This window comes from Xiphias gladius, chromosome 12, assembly GCF_016859285.1.
Source record: "Xiphias gladius isolate SHS-SW01 ecotype Sanya breed wild chromosome 12, ASM1685928v1, whole genome shotgun sequence".
Taxonomy (NCBI): domain Eukaryota; kingdom Metazoa; phylum Chordata; class Actinopteri; order Istiophoriformes; family Xiphiidae; genus Xiphias; species Xiphias gladius.
Window position 1 is genome coordinate 11,433,682 of NC_053411.1, and position 27,217 is coordinate 11,460,898.

A 27,217-nucleotide genomic window follows, 5' to 3' on the forward strand; every position below is an offset into this window, starting at 1 on the left:
AACCCAACGGTGAATTACATAACAAGTATTTTCAGTGTAGCCAAAGCCTAATATATTGTAGCTTATTCCTTTGTACCATACTCTATCTATATTGTTATCCAAAAACCATTAAAAACAAATCAGTGAGCCACAAGCTTGCACTCAGTGACATGTTACAATGAACATGGGCACTGAAGTTTATTTTCAGTCAATCCCGCATACAGTACACCCTCCTGTAAAAACTCACAAGGTCGGCAAATGTGTAGAGATCCACTGCTGAAACTGGTCCCTTAAGATTACTCCCAATTACTCCAGTTTGAGTAATGTTTTCTAAAAATGACAATGCCCAGCTGTTTTAGGAAATTAATGAAGCTTTTATAAAAACAAAAAAAGAATTACATTGGGGCTTGGGGCTAAAAGGGCTGTAAGGAAGTCAGAAAAGCATTATGTATTAAGAGATGGACTAACACAGTGTTGGTTTTGGTCTTTTCATGTGATTTATTGCCTATAATATTAATACAGAATAACGTCAGCCTTAACGTTTAAAAAAGATGTTTTAAAGAAAGTGAATTTAGTTTGCATGCTGACTCCAGCTTGACCACTATTTGTCAAAACTTGCTTAGAATTCATATGTTGTATGGTTTTGCAGCAAAGCTTCGGACTGGCTATGACGCAACATTTGAATTTCAGAAATCTCTGCACAAGTCTACAGGCAGGTACGATTGCCTAGATCAAATGAGTGGCTTAGTAGTAGTATGAATAGTTTCCTTTGCTGAATTCTTGGGATGCGTATCGACTTCCACCAAGGATGAGAGGTCAACCAGCCCGTCCAGGCTATCACATTAGCAGTTACATCATGTTAACTGAATGGAGGAGAAGAAGAGAGAAAATAATAGCTACAGTATCCTCTCACATCCAGTAAATCTGCTACATGGCCAAGCAGGCAGGGAAAAAAAAAAAAAAAAAAAGCGGCAAAACTAGATGCGCGACTTCGCATTGTTTGCCGATTCGCATCCTTGAGGCATTTATCCAGTTTTTGTGTTTTTCAACATGAGGGAATTTGAGACTGTTGGATAACAGAGGGGAGGCGAGGGAAGATGAAGAAGAAACCAGTCCTGGCTCATTTTCATGCTTAATCTCCAGGTCAATGACACCATCACCATGCCAACCCCTGCTATCGCCGTGGAAACCAGCTTTATTGCATCGACAGGTTAGAGAAAAAGCCCCCCTCACTCAGGTGCGGCGCGGTGTTTGTTTGTGTGCACGTGTGTATCTTTGTGTGTGTTTCTTTAACAACCCCGCACTGCTGCCTCTGTTGTATTCAGCCGTGCCCTTTGAAAGACACTTGCTGCGAGTGACTCGTACTCATAAAGAACGACTGGCATGTCCAATAAAAAGCTGGTTATATAACAGCTGACTCTATTTTATGAACCAGGACAACTGTAAATCTTGATGGTCACACATGCCTACTAGAAAAAAGAACAACTTGTTGTTTTTATAGTTTTCCAATATCAAGGTTGAGATGAAGAGTCGTTTACGTAGAGGTTACAAACCAGAATTACTGTACATAAAAGAGATATGGATTAGACTAGATAGCTCAGCTATCATTTTGATACTGAAGAACAAGGGGGACTTTACAGCCCTGAATGATTCATGGAGGTGAATGAGGAGAGTATTAAGAGGTTTCCAGGTTTCAAACAGATCCTCTGTGGCAGGAAGAAACACACTTACACCACGCATGTCAGTCCTGTTTCTCTGTTTCCTCTGTAGTGTTTCCAAGGAACCTGTTCTTCCCACCTCAATCTCCCATCCTGCCCGTTTCTCCCCACCTCCCCCTCTATTTATCTCTCTTACTCTCTGTGACAGAAGCACAGCACACTCCCCCTGTTCTTCTGTTTCATCCCCTTTCTCCTCTCTGATCCCGGCAGTGATCTCTGTGACAGTTGTTGTGGGCTGCAGACCTCCAGAGCAGCTTCTCTTTGAAAATCTCCTCTTACTGCCATGTGGGTTTGTGTGTGTGTGTGTGTGTGTGTGTGTGTGTGTGTGTGTGTGTGTGTGTGTGTGTGTGTGTGTGTTTGTGATTGTGTCTGTTAGCCGGGGAGAAACGTCTGCAGCAGCATTTGAGTTGGGCACCTGTGTGGGCAAAGGTGATAATAATGGTGTGTAGAGGCTGGCTTGTGTTTGCATGTCAACAAATGAGTTTGAAAGAGACAGAGAAGAAGAAAGAAAATGACCGAAATGAAAGCACAGGAGAGACTGGGATTTCTCCTGAACCATATACACACAACACACACAAACTTACATGCACCGTTTGAAACCTACTGTATGTCGTAGTGGAAACGACAAGACCCTAAATTCTGCTGACATTTTCCCCTTCCTTACATATATATCTAGGCCTACCACCCTGTAAAAATAAACAACAGTACTCCGGGGATGGCCCAGACAACCTAGAACTGTCACAAACAAGGATCCAAGTCCCTGATCAAAGGACTCACTGGCGCCGCTGCTCAGAGCTCCCCAGTCCTGGAAATGGGGCCGGCTGGCCTGTGTAGCGACAACAGGGAGCCAGGCAGGGAGTGCAGCAGCTGGCTCTGACACGTCTGAATGGGACTTAATTCTGTGGAGCTATTATGAGCTCCTCAGCATAAAATCCTGGATTCACCACTGAGAGCGGACCACGAGAATATGCCATTAAGGATTTAACCGGCCAGATGGGGAGGATGTGCGCTATAGATGCATGTGTGTGTCTCTTGAGTGAGTGCGTGTGTAGAGGGGTGTAAAGAGTCTGTATCACCCAGCGTTAGAGTACACCCCTGCTGATTCTCAATCTCATGAAAGAGAAAATGCCTCGGGTCAAGACGCTCTGTTTGTATGTGAGGGTGTGTGTTTGAAAACAGGAGAGAGAAAGAAAGGCAAATCGGAGGGAGAAAGAACAGAGACGCGCGTGTGTGTGTGTGTGTGTGTGGGTGGGTTTACCTGAGTCTGTGTGTCTACCTTCCCTCAGTGTGTTGTCTGGTATCGCTTGGGGTCAGTTGGGGTTAAGATGGTGAAATTGCAGCAGGGTCAGAGGGCGGCAAAGCTGATGGGAATGAATGAAATCAGTGCGGCATGTACAGCACCGCACCAAACACCGAGCTGGCAGCACAAGAGGGGAGGCCGTGTCACTTCTTTTTACCTCAGCCCTGCTTAGCCTTACTGAGCTTATAATGTACAGCCCCATACCGCATACAATGTCTCAATGGGCTTTAGATTCCACAGCTCCTACACTGCCAACATTAAAGGCAATCAACTTTTCAAAGTGCAGGGCTCAATACCAAGGTACTGAGAAGAAAAGGGTGTGAAAAAATAACGTTATATATACATACATATATATGTATATATGTATATATATAAATGTATATATGTATATATATATATATACATTTATATACATACATTTATGTGTGTGTGTGTGTGTGTGTGTGTGTGTGTGTGTGTGTGTGTGTGTGTGTGTGTGTGTGTGTGAGTGGGTATTTTATAGCCTGCCGGTCAGGCAGACAAATCATGCATGCTGCTACACTCACATGACGCAACCTACTGGCTGCAACATATATCCAACACACCTTTTGGGAGAGGGCGGGCTATTCAAGCTGTCAGTGCCCCGCCTACTTCCTGCTCTGTACTACCATGCTCATCACCTGCTAACTTTGCTGCAAACACTTGCTGCTAGCGCTGCTGCTGTTAATATACCATTTCATAAGGAAGCACACCTGCTAACAGGTTGATTATGTGGCTTTAAGGCAGCTTTAAAAGAACATGACTGTTAGACCCACACTACCCATACCTCTGCTGCTCTTTCCTGACTGTGCTCTTCAAGTGTTTGTCATAGTCCCTCTGGGCTACAGTTGCCATTTCAAGCCAAACGTGATATTTTTGATGATTATGCTCGAAAGAGTGGAAACCCCTGACTTACTTCACTGAGGTAAGTTGCCACATTACTTGCTTGTGCTAACAGCTGTTGCCTCGGCTCTATTCGGTGGTGTGCTATATTGCGTGCTTGGTGATATGAGTAGTTTCTGCGACAGTGCTGCCTGTTTTATTGCTTTTCTGCAGAACTTTTTGAGGATGATGTCATGTTTCTGCTACACCGCTACCATCTACCTACTGTATTTCTAGAATATTCTTTTTACTGTAAATTGATTCCTTGTGCTTATTGAGCTCATTTCCTCTTATTGTTGTTTGGCGCACTCTTTTTGATGCTTTCCTGTGAAATATGATGCTAATTTTGACAAGAAAAGTTTAACTTCAGGTCCATCCACAAGCTTTTTTTCAGATTTCGAGCAAATCTCCTTATCTGAAGATGGAGTTTTTTTAGTTGTCATAGAGATTGCATACTACTCATGTTTGACTTTTATGAGGCCATATTGGCCCAAATTTAGTAATTCCACATAATGGCTGGTGTCAGAGTCTGCATCTAATGTGGTTGTCAGGGGCTGAGTTTATTATTGTCCCTCCCCAAACTCTGCTGTTCTGAGGCTGGTGTGTGCTTGTGAGGAGTGATGAGTTAGGAACCTGGAATTAAAGTATCAGCGAGGTACATATTCTGTCTTCAGATAATATGTCAGTCCCTCAGTGAAAATGCATATTTCTAGATTAGATTAAAACCAGTTTAAGAATACGGAAGTGGAATATGATTAATTTCCTTTGTTTCTGATTCACTTTTACCTGATAGAATAATATTTCTGGAATGAGTGACACTGGCTTGAAAGAGGCAGCATCACTCCACTGAAAATAAACTAGAATGAATCATTACGATGCAGATTTGCAGATTTTGGTTTTTTGTTTTTTTTTTGCAGGAAGGTTTGTGTGCTTGTTTGTGTCATATAGAAAGAGGACAACAACTTGTGAATGAGAGAAGTAGGGTGAAGCCGTTCATGCAGGGTGGGAGAAGAAGTTAATACAAAACTCAGTCTGGGGAAGGAAATTATGCTCCCTTGAGACCAGGGCTCCTGTCCTACCCCTAATGCATTACCTCTCCCTGTGATCCCTCACCTCAATTTCAACCTCAAGAAACGGATCTGTTCCATTTGAATAATTCACCACCAATTTCTCTCCTCTTCGTCTTCGTCTCTTCACTCCTGTCTTCAGCCTTTCCTTTCCTCGCGGCTGACATTTTTTTTTTTTTTTTTTTTTTTATATGGCCTAAAATGATCTAACAAAAGATCGCTGAAATGTCAGCCGTAATTAAGCGCCATGCCACTCTCTCTCTCCTTGCAGAGATCTTCACATAAGTCATTCATACGGGTGTAATTTTAGCTTTGCATGGATTTTTAGTGCCAATATGCCAATATTGCCAAAGAAACTTTCCTCTTGTTTGCAGTTCCGCAAAGATGATGGAGCATCTTTGTCACGTTTGCAAAGTTGTGTCATTTTTGTTGCTATTCATACGCTGTGTATCTACAGCGAGGATGACCCCTGTAACAACTTCACGTTAAGACATAACAGAGGTTTCGAGAACAGACACACACATCGCTTGGAAACATGTCTTGCATACAAAATTTACAACAAAAGGATTCAAATTCTACTGTAACACTACGTTTTTGTGTCATTTTTTCAAATGTGACCAAGCCAGGATTTATGAAAGGACAGGTCTGGAAGAAAAATGTGATTTCGTTTTTATTAGGAAGTTTCACAGTCCTCTTAGATCTTCAAAAGCACATAGCTGGGGAACAGGCCAGTCTTTATGCCATATCAGAGCCATGTAATGAGATAGGGAGGGATGGTGGGAGAAACCAGAAGCAGACACTGATTTAAACTGATTTTCTCCTTATTAAGTAAAGTGTGGACACACAGAGATGTCAACTTAGATAACATCCAAACAGAGCCGAATATTCCATTACACTTCTAACTGTAACTGTAACCGATGCAGCGTGTAATACTCACAACAAAGCACGGTCCCGCTGAGGTCTTTAGACATTCCTCCAGGAGCTTCATTCTTAGTCGCTGCAACTCTGGACCGTCCCACTCCTCTGGATCCACGCCCCAGTACAGGTCCACCACCTGAAAACACAAAAAAAAAAAACATAAGCCAGGTGATATGTCAGTGTATGAGAACAAAAATGTAGGCAGCATGACAAATTTTTAGTAGAATCTGCATTTTACAACTCTAAATAGAAAAGGTTTTCTTGTCCTCGTGAAACATTTCAACTATAGAAGAAAATAAATAGCACTAGCACTTTCCACAGCTAACAAAAGAACATGCAAATTATGGATTTTGTTTTTAAAACAGGCTTATACTATATTGCTGTTTTACAGAAAGAATTTGCTCTTGCAGGAAGGCACTTTAAGACACATTTTAGGCTCCTGCAAAAGCCTATTTTTATAGTAATTGCAAAACTTGCAAACATGTTGTTTCATTACAGCCACATACACAGTTGTAACTTTGTGTGCACAGTGAAATGTAATAAACTTAATTGAGAAAAGAGGAGAAATCATTTAACCAGAGATACACTGTATTTAAGGGAATTTAAGGGAAAGCAAAAAGAACAGAGTGTCATTAAACAAAAGCAAAACAGCTGAAATGAAGATTAGTTGGCTGAAGTCAAAAATTTCAGTTGAACTAATGCCATGACTGTTTTCAACACACACACACCTGCTCTGTGTGACTGAAAAACAGTAGACCACTCTCTGCATTAGAGACCAACGGGGAGGATTGACCGAGCACACACACACACACACACACACACACACACACACACACACACATGCGACAGAAGAGGTCTCCCTCAACAAATTCATCACGAGTTGTGGCAGCTCAGACAATTCCAACTGTAAACACGCCGCAGGGGCAACCTCCCACCGGAGGACAGAGAGGTGAGGAAACGCCTGTAAATGTGTGTGCGGCCCACGCCACGCTGCTGCTCGCTCAGGCTCCTCTAAGGGGAAGACAAGCCCCCCTACCAGCAGCTTTCTGCGTCTCGGATAGCTTTTAGCCTACTGGCTGGGGCCTGATATGTGGCTTACAATCAAGATAGGCTACATTATGCCTAATGACCCTTGCTGCTTGGAGGCTCCGGTTTCAGTCCCCGAAATGCCCAATGTGCATGATCGCATGATTCTTCTCTGCTCTTCTTCTTCTTCTCTCTCGCAGCTGCTCTGCTGGTCTGTCTCCCTCATGGCAGTGCGCGATGAGTGAAAGTAGAGCGTTTCGCAGGGGGATGAGGTAAAGTCAAAGTGATTCAGCAGTGAGGACTGCTGTCTTCCTTCATGCTCTGCTGCTCACCAGACTAGCTAGCTCAAATGAGTTTAGCCTGGCACAATGACTGACACATCCGCAGTGTGGCAGAGAACAGCAGTGACTGGCTGCCCTGTGCAACCCAACGGCACTGAAATTGAGAGTGTGGCACTTTACTTTGACAGTATGGTAGATATTCGCCTGTCCCATTATTGGTGGGAGTAGCAGGAGGGCTTGAGCTACAGCTCATCTCATCGGCTGCATTGTTGTTGTGCACCTGTGAGCAGCTGGATTTCTTTGGCAGGAGACAGCTGTCAACTAGCTGCATATTCTTGCACAGCCCAGTGCTACAACTAACATAATTTCATTAGCAATCAATCCAGTGGCTTCCAACCTGTTTGTCTTGTAACACCTTTAAAAAAAAAGTTAAATGTAGTTGCAACCTCCATTCACAGGTTACACAATGTACGCCTATTGGTAGTGACCACTTCAACTATATTACTTCCATTAAAGGTAGTTCACAAAATACATGCAAAGACTAGAAAAAAATTTATGTGTAGCAGAAAAATATATTTTCTTTGTGTTCCTTTCCTGTTGACCATGTTGTAGCCATTCAGGTTTGTGTTGCAAACTGGGTGGTCCCGAGCCCCATTTGGGGAACCACTGGATTAATCTCTTTACTGTGATTAACTGTTTGTTCTGTTAAGTGTCCCGGGAAAAAAGAAAGAAAAACGGCCATCACAAGTTTCCAGAGCTCAAAGGGACATCTTTAAATTTCTTGTTTTATCCAACAGTCTAAAGGCAAAAAATATTCCATTTACAATCACTTAAGACAAGGACAAGCAGAAAATCCCTCACAACTGAGAAGCTGGAATTTGAGCACGGTTGGCATTTTTGCCTGAAAAATTACTTAAATAATTAATTGATTTTGAAAATAAAGGTTGATTAAAAATTTTTATTGAAGACTCATTGATTGATTAACTAGTTGTTTCCGCTCTACATTATATCAGACAATAGTTTAATAGCAAATTAGTAGCATATTCTCACATTTGATAAACTACAATAGAGCCAGAGAATGTTTGGCATTTTTGCTTGATAAGGACTCAAATTGATTATCAAAATTGTTAGAGATGGAATTTTTTTTTTTTTGGCACTGTTGCCAACAGATATACATGTAAATGGCGTGTGAATGTAGGATAAGAAAAATATGAAGAGACTGATTAGGTGTAGTTCCATGACATTCCCTTGTCGTCAACCATCAAAGGCTTTTACTTCGGAAAAAAATCTCTCCTCACTAGTGCGCACATGATAAACATCCCTCATGTTGGCCTGTTTTGGATAACTCTTTGCTTAGCACATCAGTCACTATGTATCAGTGTCACTAATCTACTTCCAACTTCCAGCGCACATGTGTGGGAGACTGCAATCAGCCTTGTGTTGACAGGGACCTGAGGGAGGGGGAATGAAGCGAGATGAGCGCTCCCGATTAGGATGGGTTTCTACTGGGTCTATGCAGGTGATTGGATGCACGATAATTAAAAGATAAATGAAGACATTAGTCATAGCCATATCGCTGTGTGCATGTGTGTGGGGAAAGACAGATTGAATTTGCCCCATCACCTGCCGCGCTTCACTAGAGTATGGAGGGATGAGGGAGAAAAGGGGAGAAAAGACAGGATAGACACGGTCGAAGAATGTTTATACAAAATAGGCAAGGACACAACTAAAGTTAAGAGGGAAAGTGTCTGTCTGGATGGAGAATTAGTTAAGGAGGCACAGTTAGATGAAAAAAAACTCATGTGGGACTGGATCTGGCTGGAACTGTTTCACAGCTTCTTTGGGTCTTTTCACCCTCCTTTTCTCTTTTTTCTTTCAGCCAACTTCGTCTTTGCTCTTCCTCTCTCTGATTACTTTGCCTCTCCCCCACGCTTCCCCTAAACCATGGTGGCGAGGGTGCCGTTGCTTACATAAGCGCCGGAGCGGCTTCTGCTAAGCTGCTTTCTAATGCCCTTGGAAGGCGTTTGCCCATGGCGGGTCAAGTGCGGGAGAAGCCTTTTTATTTATTGAATGTTAGACTGTTAGACTCTGGGATAATGCCCAAGATGCCCAGGAAGAAAGGGCATGAAATCAGGCGGGAAAGGCGGAAGAAACCCCACCGACAGAAAGACTCTCAGGCAAAAACAACAGAAAAAATAGAAATGGTGCCAACATAAATATATCTTAAGCTCCCTACTGCAGGCGATTTTATTAAGAACATGTAGTAAATCTTTAAGAATGTTTGATGAATACAACTTTCTTAGTGCTTGAGGAAAGTGCAGGTTTTAGCAGCGAATCAGTTTCCAAATGTGAAATTTTTGCAGTGATATGAAATATAAACCCAGTTTGAAAAAACAGGCACATACAGATCACATGCATGGCGTTTAAGTAGGCTTTACTCTTTAGTGCTAGGTCTCTTAATGCTAAGTTTTACTGATTTCAATAGTCTTTCTGCTATGATAAGACGTCCCATTCTTACTTCATGAATCTACTAAAAACTGATTCAGGTTATCAATAATGAGTGCTAAGAGGAAATTGAACATGCATGACTTCTGTCAAGCTCTGCCACACTGAGGTAAATATGGCTCAGCATGTCAGACTCCGTAGCTCAACCATAGCGAGTTAAGGTTAAGAGCCAGTCAAAGACATGAGGTAATGAGATCAGATGACTTACGGTGACTATAATGAGGCACCAGCAGGGAGAGACATTTTTCATGGCAGAAGGTTCTTGATAGTTACTCTAGGGCTTGCAGTGTGCTGAAATGAAGTTGAATTTGGCTTGTTTTTTAGAGCCTGTCGAACACAGCTTTGGGAGAAACATTCTTAATGTGAGTTTAGGTTCGTTTGTTCAGTGGCACTCACACCAGACGGAGGCGCTTGTGACTTAAATGGGTACGGGCACAATTTGGAAGCTCCTCAGACCATAATGTAAATTCACAAGGAAAAACTAATCATGGCACTGTGTGACGCAACGCAGGTTTGTTGTGGAGTGGTAAATAAAGCGTCTATTTTTCTGGCCAGCCTGTGCACACTGCAGTGATTGAGAACAGTTCAGCTTCTTTTAGTTGGAAATCTTAACTATGCAAACATTCCTAAAACCTCTGCAGTAACACACCTCTTCAAGGAGGCTCGATGACCAAACCTGAACCATAATAACTTACAGAAAGTTCGAGAAAAAGAATTAAAGTTCAATTGTTCCCATTCTTTCTGTTGCTAATATTGCCTGTGGGACACTCAATCTTTATACTTTGATTGTGTAGCCAGAGTACTGGCCAGACTTAATAATAATGTCTCTTAAAATTCACGGGAACCAGTGTGTACTGTGAGTGGAGTCAAAGTATCAATACAGCTTCTTCTAGATATTCTCAACCTCTCAGCTGCCCTGTAGCTCAGTCAATGTGGAAGTTTCTACAGTTGTTAAAATACAGTATATTCATTTTTTAATCGATGAAAGTGTTTTAGAAACTGAATATCTTGGGGCATACAGCCTGTTTTGCATTTTCACCGAGCATACACCCAACAGCTTTCTGCTTTACAAGTTAACTCTAATGGTGTAAACAAAACTGCTGTTCAGGGGAACCAGTTTTCTCTGAGTCCATTCATTTCCTTAATCAGAGAAACACTGGCTGCAGTATATCATTTGGGTAACATCAGTCTTTTTCAGCCAGTGGGTTAACTGCAGACACACAGTGCAACAAAGTGTCTCTTAGTCAGTCTGGCCGCCGGGTAAAAGAAGGCTGAAGTGAAGTAAGTTCACTTCAAGGCTAGGAGAAAAAGTGTAGGTGTTTACCCGAGGGTACTCGGAAAACAAATGTGAACTGTTCTACTGTTTAATTACTCTCAAAGATCTATGAGATTACTTATACAGTATTTAGAGATTTAGAGATTTATTTAACTTAAAAAAAAAAAAATCTTAAACTGAACGGGACTCTGTTTTTCAGAGTTATGGATAATAAAACCCTTTGTTGTGATTTTACCCAACCAACTTAAACCATCTGAGCATCCTTTTTTGCAGAAATATGTTCATATGTTCTGAAATATCCTGCTGAAAACACATAAACTGATGGGGCTCAAAATATAACCTTCATATTAACAGTAAAAAAGACATCCTCTTTACAGAATGAAGAGTTCTCCCGAGGGTTATAAAATACAGTGTGACTTGATGACTTAGATGTATTTCCTATTTCATTTTTGATTATCTTTTCTGATTGTCAGTATCATTCCTGTGGAGGCAGTTGGCGTGTTGATTTATTTCTGTATAGAGTGAATAGAGAAAACAACAGTCTCAGAGCAGGACCGTGAATGGAGATGGTGGCCTGCTGCCAAGGAGTGAAAGAAACAGACTGAGAGAACAATGAGAGAGATAAAAAAAGAGAAATATGGCAGCAGGGTAAACAGATGGAAGAGTGGTGACTAAAAACAGGGTTCATGCCACACTTCGTGCTTTGAATTCTCTTTTTCGAGTTTCCCACATCTAAACCTTCGGTCTGAAGACACTGCAAAAATATATGGTCACGATGGAGATTACCTATCATGAAAAGGAGAGAATTTGTTTCCAATAAAGACTATTTAAGGGTTTTTGAAAAGAACTAAAAAAAAAAAAAAAAAAGACTTATTAACTTTAAAATTTTTAAGTGGCTGACATATTCTAAGATTACTGTGTCTTTTCTGACAAAGCCAACCTGACAGCCATATTCCCCCCTCCCTTAAAAGTGCCAGCATAATAGACTTAATGAAGAGGCTTTTTTTAAATAATCGTGAAATGTCGTCTCACTCCTCATCTCGTCTCCCGTCTTGCTGCTCGTGTTGTGAGTAGTTAAAGATGTCTGAGTGACAGCTGGTGAATAGATTTGCACAGCTGTGGCCGGGAAACTTTTATTATAATTGTACTGTCTGAGTGTGTGTGTGTGTGTGTGTGTGTGTGTGCTTGAGTGTGAGTTTTGGCAACCATAGCGCCATTTGACCACATTATTAACGGACCTGCTTCCAGTAGCCCTGAGATTCAGTTTAACTCCAGTGTGTGGCAGGAAGTGATTGTATTATAACAAAGTGATTTATGTCTAAGAAATGCAAGATGGGTTAAGATAATGGGAACTGGGAACTTTTTGAGTTGTACTGGATGAGAAATGGACATTCCCACAATAAAATATGGACTAAGGAGTGACCTTATAGACTAATCTGTGTTCCACCAATACTGTGGTGGTATCTCCTTTATATTCCCCTGCAATTATGCTTTAGTGTTTGTAAAGAATTTTCATTTTTAACTGCTTTTGTACAGCTTTTGGCTGTAAATAGGTCCCGCAAATCCTGCAGCACCTGCTACATGTTGAAACTTTACTTTTCACATCTTACTAAAATTTAGTCTGCCCTTATTGATATAAATAGGACGGACAAATATTAGCAACACCTCACAGTATGATTTAATTCATCAGCAACAGAACCTCATCCTCCAAAATGACCATTAAATGGAATCAATACATCAATTTCACTGCATTAGTTTTACCTAGGTCTACCTAATAAACCGGGAAATTACTGTATGTAATCTAGACATTTAAAACTTTTCAACTAATTTTGCCAGTTTACTGGGCTGTACTATTAGCAGGTGCTGCCAAAAAAGAGAATAGGTTACTTTATTAATCCCCACAGGGAAAACTAGATTGGCTGACAGTACACGGTGAAAAATACCAAAAGCGACATAAGTCATACCGGTCACAGCAGAAAACATATGAAAGACAAACTACCATAAACAAGAGTAGTAACACTTTCAAGGGGACATTAGTGTTGTCCAGGAGTCCGCAGAGCCACTAAATCAAAAAACAATGTATTTGATAAAGTCGATCCATTAATAAATATAACTGATTATACTGTAAGTGGTTAGCCTGAAAATGGATCCAATAAAAGACATTAAATTACAGTTTTACAATTTCATGTATGATATGGTATTAAATCATGTAACTCATTGGATTATTATGCAAGAAATTGTGGATTTGTTGATTTTTGATGTTTAAATTATTTTATATGTATTTCATTTGTAAATTATGAAAAATAAAGGTGGCTAGGATTTAGTTACTACCCTTCAGGAGTCTTCACAGGACCTGATCTGACCCAAACCTGATGTGCATAGAACAATATTCGAAGAAAGAGTCCCGACCCAAAACGAATAAACCTGAGAAAAGTTACATTTAATCTAAAATGTGGTGACCTAAACAAATGCAAACTCCCAAAATAGTGAGAGAAAGCCACCAATTAACAAGCAGCCATGGTTGAAAAGAGCAGTAATGCAAACCACAGCTCACACTCTGTTTCACGTTAAAAAAACACTTTTCTCCTGCGATGACTGTAACACAGCATGCGTCTCACTACCATCTCCATTTGGCGTTTATACAATGGCACCTTACCTGATTTGGGTCCTGAGTCAGCTGGGTTCGAATTTCCGACCCTATTCTGAGACTGAATAAAGGGGTGATAAGCAACTGTGCCAGCGCCAAAAACTACCAACCACAGGCATTAAATTCCACTGATCAGTGTTTAACCAATAACACCACATGGTTGGAGACTGGATATTTTGTTTCCGCTGACCAAAGCAAACCGACCTTCACACACACGAACAGTAATCTAGTGTGTTTACAGATGCGCTGAGAACTCATCTGACCCTGATTTGCCGTGTATCTCTGGCATCGCGCCTCCATTTCCACTCTGTGTCTTAATGTGTGTCTGTTTTGTGTAGTTTATAAAATAAAAAGTGAACATAAAAATGAGTGAAGAAAGAGCAGGAAACATGGGAATACAAATGGTAAAAAGGGATAACGCAGCCTGATCCCCCTGCCTCTGCTGCGCACTGACTGAATGAGGACGCAGCCCTCGGCCCCTGGGCTGGATTTCCGTCCCCTCTACCTCCCTCTGTCCCTCTCTCCCTCTCTCCATCTCCTGCGATCCTTCTCCATCCTATTAAGGGAAGGTTCTGGATGGAAACTGAGTCAAGTGATGAGGGACCGGGGAGAACTGGGTTTCATCAGCTTGTCATATGTGTGTCAGTGTGTGCCAACGGATGTGTGTGAGAGACAGAGCCTGTGTGTAAAAGGGGAGGCGGGATCGCACATAAATTACACATGAAAGCAAAGAAAAATGAATGCAGCTAGAAAAAGAATCTACTCACATACGAAGAAACTGTGTATGATTTTACACGTAAATCATACATAAATAAAACATTAACCCACAAGTATAAATCACTATCAAGCTCCTGTAAACTGTGGTGCCAATTCTCACATGGCGTGGGTGAGGATGAGGAGTGGGGGTTTGGGTAGAGGAGGAGGAGGACGGAGAGAGGACTAAGTGAGTCACAGTATTAACTCCCAGGCCTTCTGCATAATCATTTCAGTTCACGCTTCGTCACTGTGAGCTGAATCACCAGACAGACACGGGGCCATGGATACCGGAGCCAAAACGTAGCTGCCTGGCTCTACTTGCATTATCTTGCAATTCACACGGACAGTTGAGAGATGCAGAGACCTTTGTTACGTCCTTTTGTTTGGTGGTTTTGACTCCCTGACTTCATTTGAGTGACACGTGTAGTATTGGCTATCTGTGCTAAAACATGCAAAGTTCTTTAACTGGCTGCAGGTGTAAGACATTCAGTATAAGAGAGGCTTTGGGTTCATCGCTGTGAATCATTTGGGCATTAAATCAGTGGTGAAACTGCCTTTGGTTGGCATGTACCTTGCGTCTGATTTTTTTTCCAATAGATGAGCCATGGTATTAAGTCACCTGCTAGTCTTGCTATGACACCAGATTTGCAAAAGAAAATGAGCTTAACAGAAAAATAACGATCGAAGTTTGGTATTAATAAGTGGTTTTCAATTGGAACCAAAAGTTCTGAAGTTCCAAATTTCTAAGAAGCAAGGATCACAGCACAAGTTTCACATGTGTAAACAGATGTGTACAGGTGGACCGCAGCTAGCACTTTTAAGTGTGTCTAAGCTTCACAAAAGACAGTAGTGATATTGTGAAATGTAATCCATGCAGAAAAAAATTATTTTGTGCAAGCAAAAAAAACCTTTCATTTCCTGCTGAATGGTCTAAGAATTTAGTGTTTTTCATGTCCCCAGTCTGCGCACAAATTAGCTCATCTCCCGTAAAAATCAGAATAATGCATTTAACATTTACATATTAAACAACCCTCATCACACAGGACCATTTCAAACTTCCCTCTAAACTCATTTCAAGTTCTACAATCAGGCCACCATTATCAGAAACCTCTGGCCAGGGAAAATATATTCAACGCCATTACTCTAACACATGCACATTTTTGCACTTTGCTATCTCCTATACAGCCACACTCTAAGTGTGTATTTTTACCTTATGTGTACTGGTGTGTTTTTATTTGTCAGCAACTTCCAAGATAGTCTTCATTGCCTTGAGATGGACAATTAAGTTTTTCTGATTCAGATTTTTATCAATTCAATTCAATTCATTTTTTTTTTATAAAGCGCCAAATCATAACAGAGGTTATCTCAGGGCATTTTTCATGTGGCGCAGGTCTAGACCGTACTCTCTATAGTTATATTTTCAGAGACCCAACACTCCCACATGAGCAAGCACTTGGCGACAGCTGCAAGGAAAAAGTCCCTTTTAACAGGTAGAAACCTTGAGCAGAACCCGGCTCATGGTGGGTGGCCGTCTGCCCCGACTGGCAGACGGCCACTAAAACAAAATACTTCAACATTTATGACTTTTGCCTGTTTATATCACTATGTCTGCTGAAAGTAAGTGTGGGTCTCGCTTTCAACAAATTGTAGTTTGTTGTCTTACTCAAATAGTATGTCAAGAACTTTAAAAAAATGATTCTGTAAGAACCACCTGATATTCAGAATCACTCAAATCTGAACAATGTCCATCTGTGCAAACGACTGGACAATCCTTGTGCATATAGAGGAGGTATTCTAAATACTAATGTATTAAGTCTTGTTATAACATCTTCAGATGGTATGTGCTTAGAGCTGTTATTGATCCAAACATTCTTAGCATGAAATGAGAATTAGCTGCTGACACCCCGCTGACTACAGCTTACGCATCAATTTGGGGTCGCAAGTCGCCGCATCCGAACCCAATCTCCTCAAATCCTTCCAGGAACAATCTACGGCAGAAATCGCTGCCGGACTCGGGGGCTGTCGTTGATTTGTTTAACAAACAAACCTGTGATAGCAATCTTTCTGTGTACACTGATGCTGATTTGCAATGCAAATGATCTCGATCAGTGGACGCCACAGAGAGAGCGCATCAATTCTCCGACTCCAACAAAGGGAAAGCCCTCGCATCATGCCGCCTTATCCACAGCTGGATTTGTGCCAGCCTTCACCGATGGAAGCCTTATCTCTGCTGGCCTTCTGTCTGCTTAAAGGGACAGGGACCTCTGCCTGTGGCTCTGGGGGCTCCTCCAGGCAATGACGGCTGTGTAAGCCGTGATGTAGATTTGGAGGCACTTGACAGTCAGTTCTGGCAAACTACGCCTCAGGAAGTTACATTTCTGCGGAGATGTAGGAAGGTAGGCCCCAAAGAAAAAAAAATCAGAGGATAGATGAAAGAAGGAAAAAGGGAAGGGAGCAAGTTACCTGGAATTCAATCCCATAGTTCTCCCGGCAGAAGTCTCGTAGTTTGGGGTAGACGTGCTCTTTCAGTGCGTTCCTCTCTGCTTCTGTGTCTGAAAGCAAGAGAGAGGGAATCTGATTCTAGTACTCTGCTAGCATGTACCAAAAAGCTAACTTTAAGCGCCTGTGTATAGCAGCAGAAGCAATGTGTAAATTATTTTAAAAGCCTTAATTAGTTTACACGGCACGTTCAAATAAGGGGGGGGATATTAAAGGAATAGTTTAACATTCTGGGAAAGAAACATTACACACATACACATTTTCATTATCTGTTATTCTGCTAATTATTTTCTAGATTAATTAATTAGTAGTTTTGTCTATTAAACATCAGCAAATAGTGAAATACGGCCACAACCATTTCTCAGAGCCGAAGGTGACGTCTTCAAAATGCTTGTTTTGTTTGACCAACAGTCCAAAAGTATTCAGTTAACTACCATGTGTGACAAATGCTGATATATGATCACATGGCGCAAGCAAATGTTTGTCAGTTTTGCTGAAAAATAACGATGAATTGATTATCAAAATAGTCGATAAATTTTCTCTAAACAAACTTCACCTTTTCAACTCTAATATCACTCATGCCAATATTAAAGGCAGCTCCATATCATGTATATGTACATAATTGCTAAATATGCACCCCCTTTTCACACCCATGGAAAAATGATTGCCTAGAAGAGTCAGTGCTGACACACACTGTTGAAGAACGTGGGATTATGCAGTATTACAAAGGCAGTGATCATATTGGACAGTCGGACTGTCACAGAGTGAGTGCCCACGGCTTGTTGTTCTGTCCCACTTTCTTTCCTCCTCGCCTCTCTGTTTCACTGTCTTCCAAATAGTTACTGTAATTTATTTGGACAGGCCCAGTCTCTTCCTCCCTCTCTTCTTCTGAAGGGTGTGGATGGATAGTTAAAAACAGAGCATGCCCAACAGAGAGCCCCTGTATGACCAACGCGCGCACAGAGAACACACATGGCGGACGGCGCACAAACCGCCCCTCAGCTGCAAAACCGTGTCATACGAGGCACGAGTAGAATAGCCCACAAATTTAGTCTGACGTATCTTTCTCTCATCTATCTTTAGTAGGGCTCTGGGCTTTGACTGTACATGTATCTGCACACAGCTACCCGCAAAATGTCAAATCAAAGCCAAGCGGCTGTAATAGTATGCAAATGAAATAAATGGCAGTTGCCGCATCGGTGGAGCTCTCATCTCATTCCATGGGAAACACATTACAGTACAATAAATGTAAGATATCTTACAGTGACACAGGTGACATCAGAACTGCAAAAATAGCAGCGTTTATGGAATTTAGATTAAACCTTGTTTCTCTGTTTGAAAGGTAGAAAACAAGTGCAATGCAAATCTGCGTCTTTCTGTACGTTGTCGTGATGTGACCTGACAGACTAAACTGTTTTGTTGTTTGTATTGTGCTGATAACGGCAAGAAGCTTCTCTCTCTCTCTCTCGTTTTTGTTTTTTGTGGGATGATGATGAGTTATGGCAGCCTGACGTACGTGTGTGTCTGTTGTGCACACCCACATGCAAAGGAAGAAAGACTGGATACAGCATTCGCCCTCTTTCTCACTGTGTGTGTCCCTCCCTCCAATTTTCCAATCTGTTTATTTCAATAGTGCCGACCAATCTATCTTTTCTTTCAGATATGTCCTGTCAGCTCTCTTTTTTTTTTTCTTGCCCACTTAATTTTCTTTTCTCCCTTCCTCCCTTGCCCTTTAAGGAAATCATGGGCGGCCAGTTGAACAGAGAAAAACAGCCAAATGTTCCTGGTTCCTTTCCGTCTTATCTGTCTGTCTTTCATACTCACTGCTTGGGCTGCAAGTAATGATTCTTCACATTTTCAATTTTCTTTTTTTTTTTTTTTTTTGGTCCATAAAATGTAAAAATACTCAAAATTGCCCATCAGATGTTTCGTGAGTCAAAGAGGACATATTCAAATTGCTTATTTTGTCCAAAAACAGACCAAAGCCTAAAGGTATTCAGTTTACACTTATATAAAACTAGGAAAGGTGCAAAACCACACATTCAGAAGCTGCAACCAGTGAATATTTGGCTTTTTTGCTTGATAAATCCATATCAGCACTACTCAATATCAATAATGGCCATGGTTTCCACAGCTAAAACAAGCCAAAAAGCTAAACGAAAAGCATTACAACACTATGAAGCTAGTTATACTGACATTACCTCTGCTCGTCCTTCATTCCTCCACACAGCGGTCACTCTACAGCTGCCCTCTCGGAGTCTCATCAACAAGGCTCTGACAAAGCAATCACTCTGTGCTCATCAAGCTACACCAACTACAACTCCAGAGGGACTTGGTCTGCACAACTGCTTAGAGAGCTCTGATTAAAAGAGAGAAAGAGAGCGAAGTCCACAAAACAACTGTCTTAGCAAAGAGAAGAATGCTGTGACACAGTAGTCATCCACGCTTACATGGATGCAACAGCGCCTGAATCTGTGTCTGAGGTGCTTTAGGGGTTGGTTCACCATGTTTTGAGATTTCTGCCTCCATCCCAATACAAACGATGTGAAAGGAATTCTATTTTATGGCGCACACAGCAGTGAACAAGTTTTACAAATTCAGCAACGTGTCTTTCCAGACAGTGTCTCCCTTACTCCGGATAATCTACCAAGCACTTTTTTGAACGTGTCGGTGCTTCAGCTCACCTCCATTGTATTGGAGTGGAGTGGATCTGCGTGGCTAAAGGCCACTAGAGAAGGGGGTCTCAAACTCAAATTAGCTGGGGGCTGCTGGCCAAAGGGCGGCTTGAACACAGAATAAAACTCCGGTGTTTTTCCAATACATTTCCACTGTATACATTCCAAAGCTGAGCAACTTGTCTTTCCCCCTGCTATCACTCATTCCTACCATACAGTTCTGGATGTTTGTATTTCCGGACAACTTTCTGGTTGCAGATGAGACAGGAAGCCGTGGCATTGAACTTGACAAAATAATAATGATCTTTCTTCCACTCTTGAAACTGTCGGGCCAACTTTTCTCTCTGGTTTACAAAGAGACGTTTTTCTGCCAGGTGTCTGGTGTATTGTCGGTCGCAGCTAGTGTTTTGTGTATGACAAATTAAAAAGTTTGCTGCAGTTTGTTAAATATTACAAGTGAAATAAGGAGCCAACATTGCTCCGATTTTGCTGCCTTGCTAAGAAATGTAACAATTACACTGGCGCAAAACTCATTTTCCAGTTACATAAACTGTGATTTTGTTTTGTTTTAAAAAGCTGTATGTTTTTATCTCATTCTGGCCTCGAAACATTATTCAAATGTAACAATCTGAGCAATTGCGAAAGAGAAATCATATATGCAAACTGTGATGAGGGGTTACAAGCAGTTACAGCAATCAATTTAAGGGGTTTTAATCATCATCATAGGGTTGGAAACCACCGTACTGGCATATATTTTAATAAATCAGGAATGTTGTTGGTTTAAACAAAGGATTCCTTGATTAATCTATCAGTCAATGGCCAGAAAATTGATTGTCAACAATTTTAATAACTGTTTAGTCATTTCAGTCATTTATCAAACAAAAAACCCAAACATTGTCTGGTTTTAGACTCTGGGAAACTATAGCCTCTGGCATATTATAGACTTGATGTTAATTAATGTGATTAATTAATTAACCAAAAAAAAGAGTGAACAGATCCATTGGTAGCCCTTGTTCAAATTCATCTCATAACATTCATGTGACCCACTCTTTCACTTGTCTTGTCGAATGTAACGTGAACACAATGAAGCATAATTGTCTTAAAAATTCCTAAATATAAATATACAATACATCAGAATAGACCAAACGAGACCAACAATTTAAGCCTAACATTTCCTCTTTCTTTGTCACCATACAAAGGGGTGCACCAAACAAACCCTGTGCTGTGCAGATCTGAACGTGCACCACAATGATGCAAGCACACAGTCAGTGAGCAAATCGATACCGAATGACCTGGAAGATGCTGAAGGCAAATTGGGGCTGTGTAAATCAGCCATCCATAAAGGCCAGATGTTCCTGCCTGTCCTGAGCACAGGGAGACCCTTACAGGTTATCTGAATACCACTAAATCAGGATGGAGGAAATCCACTGGAGGTTATTGTGCCACCACCCAAGATGTTAATCACTGACAATATACAGTAAAAGATAGTAATATGGAACAGTGATGGGGAACTACCCTGTCTCTCTGCCCTAATGTAATAGGTGTCTGATTAAATAACCGTCACAGTGGTTGCACGCAGAACCAGCGTTAGTCTACCCAACATAAAAATGTACTGTAGCAAGTTCACTGGGTAACGTCTGTGCTAACAGCTGTTACCTCAAAAACCACTAGTGGGGCTTTCAGGGTCTAGCGTGTTCACATTCGTACCAGCAACACACTAGACATTCTAACGCCCAATTATAATAAGCCATGATGACTAATTTTCAAGATCACAGAGACTCTGCTGTGTGTAAAGGACAGCAGGTAACCATGGACACACTGTGCATGTTATCTTGTGGTTTGCAGGGTCTAATATTCAAATTTTCCCATCGAATGTGATCCTGTAATTTGAGCAGGACAATGACAGGAGTATTAAAACGTATTCACTAAAGGTCTAATGAAGTTCTTTAGTAGATGGTGAGTTCCTGAATGTTTTTGCTTATTTTGTAACTTGCTGCAGGTTTGGAGGATGCTGAGGCTCCTCTGAAATGGCTGTGTATTCAGGTGAGTTGCAAAACAGGCTTGTTCTCTTCAGTTTGTGTAGAGAACTTTTAGTTGCTCAATTTCATTTACTTTGCATCTATTTTATACTGCCTCACTAGAGACCCCATAGCCAGATAATTAAAGGTTCTTTTCTAATCCTCAATATTACTTTTTTAAATCTTGGATGATAAATCTTTCTATGCAATATTTTATTTCTTTTTTGTAAAATCTAGAGAAATGAAGATAATTTGTGTCATTTTCCAAGGAGAATTTAAGTTTGGGAGAACTATTAAATATTTATCTTATTTTTGAAGTGAAGTAGCTACTCCAATGCTTTGGAAAAATCAATGCATATATCTTTTTTTTAGAATTAAACATGTTTTGAAAATGGAGTCTGGAAATTAGAATTTGGAAAGATACATTTTCTCCTCCAAAGTAGTTTATAAATTCTGTAAATGCATAATTGGAAGTTAAAGGAGGTACATAGATGATACCGTAGATGTATCAAAACTAAAGAATACAGTGTTTGGCAAGACTTGAAGCCTTACCACATTATATTATGGTGACTTTAAATATAGCCATAAATAGTGAAAGGTTCCCAAAATTAAAATATCTTTCAAGAAGACATTGAATGAAACATTCATAGGAAGCTACTGGTAAGATTTTCTTCATTTTCAATCTCAATTATCAGTGCGAAGCCCCCCAACCCTCCCTCAGCACAGCCCTTGATGCGAAAATAAAATCTTGCAGACCACACTAGTTTTCTAGAGGTTAATTATGTTGGTTACGAGTGGATAATCACTATGTAATTTTACTCAGGTGTATCTAGCAGGCTGCTTGCAATCATCGCCACCATTCCCTGATAAAAATATTTCTACATTTTGTTCAATGAAATGCCTTGAGGCAGACAGGGGGTTAGACGAGTGTGCGAAGACAGCTGCTGAATTTGTCAGAACGACGTCCTGCGGGTGTAAGATCACTTCACAGCGCTCTGGAAAACTCAGAGAGAGGTCACTAAAAGCTGCCGCCAAACTAGTCAGAGCGAGCTTCCTCTCTCCCTTCAGGACAAGAGCGGAGGCAAGGAGGCGGAGGACGACACAAGGGGGAGTAGAAATAAGCTGCCGTCATAAACTTCACGTCGCGCAGAATGGGGCCGGGCTCGTCCGAAAATCCGGCACTCACCGGCCCTGAGAAACTAGTTATTAAACCCTTGACACAGTCGCTCCACCTGTCATATCTCCCTCTGCCCTCCCTGCCATCCCTCCCACTCTCTCCTTTCACCAGACGCAATTCAAAAAAGGGGATAATTAAGGAAAGAGTGAAAGAAATATGTTTAAAGGCAAGGGGCCATTGAATCACAGAAATCCGAGCAAAAAACCTACAGTACAAACGGAAAAAGATAAACAGAGTAAACAGGAACATTGGGAATAATTGTGAGGTGAAATGCAAGGTAATTAGTGGTCTCCGTGGTGACATGCTGTGGCCTTGATTATGGTGCATTGGAGGGTTAGATGATTTTATGCATCACATCCCCGAGGCCTCCTGCTTTTTATCAACTTTAAACAGCTTAAGAGATAGCTAGCATACAAATAGCTGCCTATAGCACACAACCGACGCCAGAGCCCGAGGTGACTACAGCAAGGTAATGGAGTTGCCTTGATATGCTTATATGGATCTCCACGAACACACAAACACACACACGCACAAACAAGACAGATTAATCCGACCGAGCCAAAAACTTGAGTGATTCATTAACATCAAGAAAGGAGGATGTAAACCCACTCAAACTAGTTGTCTGGCTTACACTGTGGCAAACACTGTGGAATAACCTTTTTTACGCTATGTCACCACAGTTTCTGAGGAAGACAACGGGCTTTTTCCGAAATGACTGTTAAAAGTGAGCGGCATGCCACAGAGAAACACGGCAGAGGTCCATGCAACTAAATACAGCAGTGGGGGTGCGTCGCAGTTGTCGGTGGCGTTTGATTAAGGGTATTAGGGTCAGTATATTCAGCAGAGCCAACGCTATAACCGGAGAGCACATAAAACTCTCAGTGCTTTAGATCAAAGTAGAGATGTCCCCCAGTCACACAGACCCAATAAAAAGGGCTGTTATTCCGTTATGACGGTATGATTATCACTGTGGATAGCATTGTTCACCCCTCTAGTGTCTGGTTTTACAAATAGCGAAATTACACTGTTATGTGAAACATATATTTTATTAACTTTTCTCAGGGGAAGTTTGTCAAAGCGAGGATGATCCTGCTTGGCCCCTCAGAGACTCTTTAACGTTGACGCTGCTGCGTTCATCCTGACACATTTATATTTGGGAGAAATGGAAGAATCTGTGCCCTGCTCTGTGTCTCCTCAACATGTAGAGGAAGCGTTGGAGAGTTACTACTTCAATTTCAAGGCCACAGCTTTCCAGTCACGGGCCATAACAGACTAACCCCTAAACTAAGACGGCGTCAGTATATGCGCAGTATGCTGCCAATGAAAGGATTTAAATTCAAATGTTGGAGGGAAATGCCGAAAGGGTGATGCAGAAGCAAAGAGCGGTTCTCTTGTTGCGACCGGGCACCGTAAAAATGTGAATTTTATCCATTTGTGCCATGTTATTGATTGCCTGTCTGATTTGATCACATTATGCTGTACAGTTAGATAAGTGCATGGATAGCCCCCTCTAGTGAACATGGAGAAACAGGCTCTGCAGCAGGACTGAGGGCAGACCCGGGTTACATCTCTGGATAACTGTGTTTTGTTATACTTGCACGAGGTACGAGCAGGCTGAGTTTGCCACATAGGAAAGAAACTTTGCAAGCCTGAGAAAGTAACTGAGAGCAGGAGAGTATGAATCTGTTCTGTTACTGACAATGTAGCTGCGACGGGAATACTGAAATGGAGTGAACTCGTCTGATATTCCAAGAGAAGATCTAAACGAATGCAAAGAATACCTTGTTGCACATTTGAGTTGACCAAGGTGAACTTGTTGAGGGTTCAGCGGTGTTTCTGTGTCTACTGTCTAAAGTAAGACAGGGTGTACCCCCATGGCTTCCTCGCTAGGATATGGCACTGGACCTCAGCACCTTGCTTCGGTGGAAACAGCAGTTCATGATTAGCACGGCTCGGGCTGAGACGTGCGCCTTTCTGTTTGCTCCGATGGAGTGAAAGAACTACTTGGAATAGCCCCCCTCATTGTTTTTTCCATCCACGTGTACGTCGAGGGGTTAAATTCGGGCTGCGACTGGATGCTCTGAATGACTGAGCCAGCTACAGGTGGCTGAACAATAGCAGACTTTTCACCACTACTGTCTACCGTTGGCCACAGCAGTGCAATAATCTGAGGTCAATTCCTTCTTTTTTATTTTTTGGGTCCGTAGCAATTTGCTCGGCGAGGGCAAGCAAATGACAGTGATGTATCGACAAAAGCTACCTCCCTTTTTAATCTTGGCATTACTTCCTTCTCTCTCTCTCTCTCTCTCTCTCATAGCCTACTCTACTTCCCTTGCCTTGTTTACTCCAGTTTTACTGAGCCTATTTTTACCCCCTTGCCCAGAGGGCATATTCAAATACAGAGCTGCAACTGGGTGTCTCCCTCACGACCCAACTGTCTTGCACTCTGCTCACGCCGTGCACTGTGTCGAAGGCAATCTGTTGTTTCATTGTTATTGGAATAAATCATGCACCAATTTGTTTTTTTTTGTTTTTTTTCATCAAGTTGTCATACGGCCTAATGTAACCTAATTTAAGGTTAAGTGGGTCTTTAAATGTCACAGCTTATTGCCTGGTGAATAGACTATCTCTTAATCTGGGAGTCCTGACTTTTCTTTCATTGTAGGCCCTAACAAGACTGGAGATCTCGAGCTTGGACAGTGGCTTTATTTTGAATCCAAACGCAATAACCTTATACTTCATGTCAAATGCTTGAGTCTTTTACTTGCGATTACTTCTCAAGAACTGTCTACAGGAGTTGGATTTTAAGGGCTTGTGAATCTTACGTTCCTCCGCAGAAAAATGTACCCGAAACACAGTTTAAGAAGTCTGAATGCAGAATATGGTGAAATATGCATGAAATTAGCCACAACAATAAGCCTGCGTCTTGTCATTTTGAGGATCCCCAGGCCTCAGGAGAGTGTGCAGGGTGGGGGTGGGAGTGGTCGCGCTGACTCTTACCGTCGGGGTTGGCACAGATGAAGACCCGGACGCTACGGCCGGTGGGGACCTGGTGCGGCGGCAGGGCGTTGATGTTGCCGCTGATGGCCGCCCTGCGCAGCGCCGACTCCCGCGGGCAGGGCTGCCTGCTCCCCACTCCCGACGGCCACATGGGGGGCGACTTCCAGCGTGGCTATTAGACACGCAAAAAAAAACCCGAAAACGCACACGCACGCGCGCACACACACACACACACACACACACACACACACGCAGAAGGGGCAAGTTAGCTCGGCCAGGGACCCACACGCAGGCACACGGACAGACGTGCATGTTTGCGCGCATATTCCCATGATCCATCCACGCACATGGGGCGCTAATTATGGCAAAGGCATCGCGCCTCATCTAATAGGTTTTCAATTCGCTATTAACTTTGAGCACATTTACAGGTGCTGACTTGATTTCTGGAGACGAAATGGTGCTGAGGACTTGCATGGACACATTTCAGTTTGGTCTATTTGGTCTAGATAGGACTAGAGGTTTCTCTTATACTTCTAGTGCTAAAAATGTATGATTAAAATTGAACATTTTACTCCAGGATTTAAGGATTACAATAGGCTACCTTGCCATACTCAGAACACCCATGCTGCGCACACACACACACACACACACACTAGTCAAGTTAGGATGGATCTGCCAAATCTTCTCCAAGCACAGGAATGAGAGTGAATGTGTTTGTTATTGCATTCATGTGGCAGGGATATAGTAATAATAATAGGACATTACGCGCAGCCTACTACCATCATGGTTCATGCGTAATATGTAGACATGTCCTCGGACACATTCATGAATTTTCATGCCACTGTCGGACAAACAGACAAACAGAACGAGACGATACAAAACTCAAAGAGACGAGCAAGGCAAGCATCAGTCGTATTCCCACCCCAGAGAAGATGCTTGTAAAGGGCGAATAACCGCTAAGACTGGTTATTCCGCCAGGAGCAGATGTCGGGTCGCTGAGTTGGTCTATCCTGCAATCTCTGTTTCAAAGACGGAAAACCTCGAAAAAGACAACAAAAAAAGCGGGGGGAAAGTTGGGTAGTCCACTACCGAACACTACATCAAATCCTCTGAAAGCACACAACTAAAAACCAGTGAGGCACCGCATCCGCGGAGAGGGGACTTGGCTACTAGTGATGCTGGAGACAGGCACAACAACAGGACACTTCTTGTTGCTCACATTCATTCGCTTCATTTCGCGGCTTCCGAAAATATCCAGGCGTCGAGGACGGTAAGAGGAGGATAAAAACGCCCATCAGAGTTGCCGTGGCCGAGAGGTGACACCGGGAGACGGTAAAACGGACGCCGTGTGTCGCGCTGCTCCCCTTGGCATCCTGCCTTCTCCAAGAGCCGACCGAGCTCTGAGAGACGGAGAGAGTGTGAAGCCGGACAAAATGAACGCGCGGCTGCCGGTTGACATTTTCAAAATAAATGAG

The 27,217-nt window shown here is 42.1% G+C and overlaps 1 protein-coding gene across 1 annotated transcript in view; it reads right to left on the reverse strand.

The window, feature by feature from the left end:
* Positions 1-26,976, reverse strand: part of LOC120797499 (NACHT and WD repeat domain-containing protein 2) — a 43,998-nt gene extending 17,022 nt beyond the window's left edge. The window contains exons 1-4 of the mRNA XM_040141208.1: positions 26,962-26,976; positions 25,743-25,914; positions 16,837-16,925; positions 5,902-6,018 (exon numbers count right to left, since the gene is read on the reverse strand). Of these exons, the coding sequence (XP_039997142.1) occupies positions 5,902-6,018; positions 16,837-16,925; positions 25,743-25,914; positions 26,962-26,976 (393 nt within the window). The remainder of the gene's footprint in view (positions 1-5,901; positions 6,019-16,836; positions 16,926-25,742; positions 25,915-26,961) is intronic.
* Positions 26,977-27,217: the final 241 nt, after the last annotated feature.